Here is a 6,075-nt window from a genome sequence, read left to right as displayed (position 1 = left end):
TCATATAAGTACTCACAAAAAAGTTCTTAGTTACAGATAAAAACAAATAACATAGGAAGGAAATTTGAGTAGTAGGGGAGCGGCGGGAAGGTAGTGGAGGATTTCACGACTACCATTTCCCAGTAGAAATTCCCTCTAGTGGGAAAAAATCCCTGTCGAAGTTGTGGGAATTTATTTTTCCAACGAGCAGCTGGGAATCGGTCACCTCCGGAGACTCTCGTCTCCGTTCCGGACCGGCAGTATGGGCTTCCGCCATTTTGGGGGAGCTAAGGGAAACAATTACCACAAAAAATTACACGAATATCGGTGGAATTCATATCAGTACAAAATTCAAAACAAATAACAAAAAGAAACACTGATGAGAAAATCATCTTTGTTGAAATGTGACTCTGGGGATGGGCAGTACGACTATAAACGAGGTTATGACAAAACAGAGCATAACACAAAAACAGGAGGAGAAATATGTGCATGTAAAAAAAAAAAAACCGACATTTCATATGCACCAACATAATAATTACTCAAGTAAAACAAATGCTCTTGGAATATTACTAACCAGTGGCTTCGGTTATCCATGAAAATGTCTCTCTAGAATAAACTCGTTATAGAGAACATTCAGTTTCATGTTTTAAAAATTGGATCTTCAGTCCACCGTGGGTTTTTGCTGCACATTTTTCAGTTTTTTACTGCACAAAAATCAAATCTCGACATGTAACTATTTTAAATACATAATATCAGTTTTTTGAAACTTTTCATTGGTGAGCTGTCTGACCACACGAACATATGTAGACTATTTGGACTCAGCATACTTTGGAAGTACAGTTCCGTTTGTCAACTTGGATCAGAAAATATTTACAAGCCCAATTCTCCTTATTAGATATTTTATAGATTCGTATGTAAATGTAGAAAGAGATCATATGCCAAATGTTTAGGAAAGTTTTTCAGATCTTGTTTCATTTTATTTATTTTTTTTTTTTTTACCAGAATCCTGACTTCTAAAGCAACACTACATAACAATACTACGAGTTTATTCTATACAATATTAGTATATAATATAGTATATAGTAGAGTTTATTATGAATTATATTACACTTTTAAATAAAATTTTGTACAGATAATACATACTCTGAAATAGAGTTGAGCACTGTAAAAGAACCAGTAAGGGGAAATTGTGATATAAACCCAAAAAGTGGTGAAAGAGGCTATACATTGTTTGATATATCTTGTTTTGACTTCAGATCATATACTTCCAGAGGAGAACCACTTCAGTATGATATGTATCAACAAGTAATCAGTAGAAAATACAGTGGAAAATTTGGTAAGTAACAATTAGACTTATAGTTACTGTTTAGAGGTCTTGAATATGACCATATTTATTCTAAATATGTTATTTTTTTGTTTTGTTTTTTATAATTCCATATAATGAACTCTCGAACTAAATTCAAGAGGGCTTAAAGCATGAGTTTCATATGGGTATAAATTCCTGAATGAGGAATATTTTTTTGGTTTCCTCAAAAATTTTCAAGTTTAGATTTAAACAAGAGGAAAAAATGGATTCCTGAATTACATACTTGAAAAACTAAAAAGAAAACTATGGTAACTACTCCACCCACCTCCTGGTTTTTGTATTCCATTCCTCTGTTGATCAATTGGGTAGACTCTGAGTAGGTGCCAAACCGAAAGGGTGTGAAGTTGGTCAAAGGTGAAACTATGCTTTTCTTATGTCTAAAAGTTGGAAATAATGCTATTTAGAAGAACTTATTCGAGGGAACTCTTCAGTTATTTTTAGCATTAAAATTAAATGACTCATAATCAAAATTTATAAAGTAGTATTAAATTAAAATTGAATTGTATATTAAATCTTTAATGTGTTGTCATGTAATGTCACAAATATACATGATTTCCTTTTCCTTACTTATTTATTTTGGTTTTAGAAAACTTTCTGTTGTCATCTTCTACCGAGCCACAAACTACGAACCTTCAGTTAATTCATGAAGAAATAATAATCAAAGTCAGTAACAGGTTTGGAGACAGTGTCAGTATAATTTTGACGGTTCAAGTATGACTAACTTTTTTACACTTATATTATTTCTATTATTATTATTATGTTATATAATTATAAAAATACACACTAAACACGAATTTCAATTTCAAAATAATAGAAGTTAAAATAAGATTGAACCATAATTTGATTTGTTTTAATAAGAATGAACTATTGTTGTAATATGCTAAAACTGTTATAATTTGTTCAAATTCATGTTTCAAGCTGACAGAACCACTAATTAATAAAGAGGAAATAGACAATTTTGTGTTCAAAGTTCAAGAAAATGTTAGAAATGGTGAAATAGAAAAAGCTGTCTCAAGTGTTTTTGTGGTTTGTGACTACATAGATCAAATGTCACAAACTTCAACTGTCATCCATTCCTTGATAGAGAGCCTTTCAAAGGTTGGTAAGACTGTCAAGCTATTTATTATTACCCTTTAAATAGCATTAACGAAATTATGAATCTAATTTACAGCCTAGCACAGTTTTGGGTGTAGTATGTCATTGTAGCTTTGATTTAAGTTTTGTTTTAAAAATGTGATAAAAGTTTTTGTTTACCACTGTTTCACAGAATGTTTGTGTTTACTATTTACAAGAAGAAATTCTATTGTTATGTTGAATCTTAAATGTTTTAAAATTATAATTGTGAGTATTTAATCACAGAATTATTCAGATATGAATTACAATTTGAATGGTTTTAGTAGAATTTTTAAAATTCTAATAAACAGTAAAATTAAAAATAAATAGATGCTTTTACACACCATTAACTGATCAGTGTGTGCTTTTTTTTTTTTTTTTGGTTCGGGGAAAAATATTTCAGATGCCGAAGTGCAACAAATAAAAAGTTACACAAAAGTGTGAAATTCCTACTCAGTAAAAAAACACTCAAAGACTATGCAGTTGATGGTGATGAAGAAATAAAAGATATTAGCACAGAAAAACTTCACCGAAAGATGAAAAAACACTTTATTGAAGATTTCTACACCAAAGAAGATGAAGAACACCTTAGATTAAATACACATGACTCTGATTGGGACATTGATGAAAACAATATGGATTGTGAAATAAAAATTAGGAAATATACTAGAGCTAAGAAATAGAAGAGACACAGAAAACATAAAAGGAAATAATAATATAAATTTTAGGAAGGAAAATGGTTGTATAAAATTAGTATCATTAATTAATTTGTAAATAAAATAGTAGATGGTGACTCTATGACACTGCTTCGAACAAAGGAACTTTGTTCTGAGTTCAGTCGGGCGTGGTGTCTATTAACAGAAACATATACTCTTTGTCTTTGTTTATAAAATCTTCCGTAGATTCCACAACAGTTTGCTCAATTTTTTTCACAGTAATAAAACTATATGAAAAATTGAATCTAATATATCTTTTTAGGGTTTTTCTCCATACCTTAAGACCAATAATTTCAATCTAAACAGTGTTAACAATTAGAATATGAAATTGTTGGGAATTTTCTATTCTAATTTTAGTTTCTTCAGATCCTTCCTCAACCAAATACCTATTGCCAGTGTTAATAGCACGTAAGGCTAATTCTGTGGCCAAGGATGCTCTATGCTATATTCTTGGTTGAGGCTTTTGGGGTGTCTATTTTTTTCTTTGTTGAACTAGCATTCATTTTTTAGGTGATCTGGTTTTTTACAAATAAAGCAAACTTTTTGAAGAAAGTTTGACCTTTCATGAAATGTTTTTAATGCAAGCTCTATTTCTATTAGTGGTGTTTCTCCTTTTAAACTATAAAAGTATTTGACTTAATTCAGTGAATTTAATATTACTATTTACCAAAACAGCGTTAACAACTGGGTCATAATAGGGTGGTAAGTCTTTTATAATGTACCTCACTGATTCTTTGTCTGTCAAATATTTATCTAGTTGAGCTATCTCCTGAACTAAACACTGAAACTGAAACCTTTTAAGGTATTCATCTAATGTTTTTCTTAATTTTAGTAAGTTCACACATGAAATCCATCACTTTTTCTTCTGGAATATCCTCAATCCTCTCTCCCAATTTTTCCCAAACTTTTTTCACCTCTGATTGACAGCAATATATCATCACTGATTGTTAGAATAATAGTAGAGAGTACCTGTTTGTTTTTTCTACTCCAAGGTGCATCTTCTCCAGTTGGCATATCTTTTTCTATTAAATATTCATATAATCCTTTTGCTCCTAAATACGCTTCGATTTTCATCGACCAGATCCCCCATAATTTTCTGCAGCAAGCTTTTCAATGTTGAATACCGTGGCATCCATTCATTGGCCTTTGTGTTTTGATTTCGGCAGTTAGTCCTAAATAAAATCACAAAGATTAATTATCCATTATATGTAAATTATTCTTGTGATTCAATCCTTTTACCCACTAAACCATGCTCTGCTACAAGTTTGTTGTGGAATTTAGGAGGGTTTTATAAACACAAACGAAGATCATATGTTTCCATTAATAGACATTAATCCCCGACTGAACTCAGAACGACTGAACATGCCTGTTCCTTTGTTCGAAGCAGTGTCACCATCTACTATTTTATTTACAATACTATTTACAAATTAAATAATAATACCATAATAATTTTCTACAACACAAACTTCAAATTCATGTTAGCTACCCTCAAAAACATGCAAGACCAAAACATCTCTCAGAACTTTTCTAAATTGCAACTTTTCCAACTTTTATTAAGATTGAAAAAAAAAGAAGTAGTTTTGCAGCCTACCATATTGGGCTCCCCACTATTCACTCTTGATATATGTGGAACCAAAGAGAACTGTTTTTACTCCTAGGTTTAAACTCTGTGATGTACTTTCATCTCTTTTCTGTAACCTATTTAGTGTCCTTTATACTATACATTATGTAACTTGTATCAACCATCCTTTAAGTTAATTTTAAATATATCATGTACTATTGTTCTGATGATGAATTACTTGAGGATACAAATTCAATGAATAGGTTTTTAAGCTTTCTCTTTTAGATTCCGCTGCTTCGAGTATTGGACATAGATCAAATAGCTGAGGCGCTTCATTTTCTCTTATTCCAAAGTGTTCACTATGACTTAAAATTACTGTCAGCGGGCAGTGTCAAAAGAAGTGCTGCATTACTTAATAATCTGACCACAAACATTATGGACCTATTACCAAAACGTGAATTTGTGGATACTGAAGATGTGATAGGATTATCAAGGTAAAAATTTTAAAATGTTTATTAAAATATAAATTAACCCTTAACAGCCCAGTATTGTATATATGACACATGGAGATGTAAAACGAAATACATCCATCTTTAAATTTTTTTAAATTTATTATTTTTTATATTTTTTGTAATGTTTAATGTCCTCTTTAAGGTTGATGCACCCTTACCCTCTCAAGACGTACTAAATCCGATCTAATGTTAAATTCAGTGTTAGGCTCAGAGATTCAAAATCCCAATATCAAAGGGATATAAATCGCTATAATAAAAAGGCTCCACAATTTTTCAACAAATGTATATTGTTCTTTAAAACAACGTTTTGGCTTTAACAAGGCATCTATTTTTATCTTGTTTTAATTTGGGTGGTATTAGACTAGACGTCTGTACTTCAAACAGTTCCTGAGATACAGTTTATCAAAACCAAATTTTTTTTTTTCAAATAATGAGAAATCAACATTTTGTGAAAGTATTTTGACTAATATCATGAAAACTGCAATGTAGGAAAATAATCATCGGAAACCACTTCATAGTGATGACTTAGTTTCAATTTGGGCACTGATTGACATATATTCGTCTAATTACCTATGTTCCTTAGATATAGTTTTGCTAAGATCAAATTTTTTTCCAAATAACAATTAAGTAGTTTCTAATGACTCTCTTCTTTTATTGCATTTTCCATGATATTTATTAAAGATAGAAAATTGAATTAACAAAATGTTGATTTCTAGTTATTTTAAAAAACTTTGTCAGGGGGTGCGGTCAGCAAAGAACAACATAAATAAACAAAACCATATTTATTTATTTTATGCCGACGTTTCGACCTGAGTTTCAGGTCTTCAT

The 6,075-nt window shown here is 30.6% G+C and overlaps 1 protein-coding gene across 4 annotated transcripts in view; it reads left to right on the top strand.

Moving 5' to 3' along the window:
• LOC106686902 (polycystin-1) overlaps nt 1-6,075 on the top strand; it is a gene marked incomplete at its 5' end in the record, with an annotated part of 102,262 nt that overhangs the window by 30,011 nt on the left and 66,176 nt on the right. For all 4 annotated transcript variants that reach the window (XM_067050378.1, XM_014430502.1, XM_014430499.1 and 1 more), the window contains 4 exon segments: nt 1,112-1,315; nt 1,932-2,056; nt 2,264-2,443; nt 5,021-5,229. In XM_067050378.1, coding sequence (XP_066906479.1) covers nt 1,112-1,315; nt 1,932-2,056; nt 2,264-2,443; nt 5,021-5,229 — 718 coding nt within the window.

The sequence above is a fragment of the Halyomorpha halys genome, unplaced genomic scaffold (genome assembly GCF_000696795.3).
Source record: "Halyomorpha halys isolate HHAL.00 unplaced genomic scaffold, Hhal_1.1 Scaffold896.1, whole genome shotgun sequence".
Taxonomy (NCBI): Eukaryota; Metazoa; Arthropoda; class Insecta; order Hemiptera; family Pentatomidae; genus Halyomorpha; species Halyomorpha halys.
This window is presented reverse-complemented; position numbering and strand designations above follow the sequence as displayed.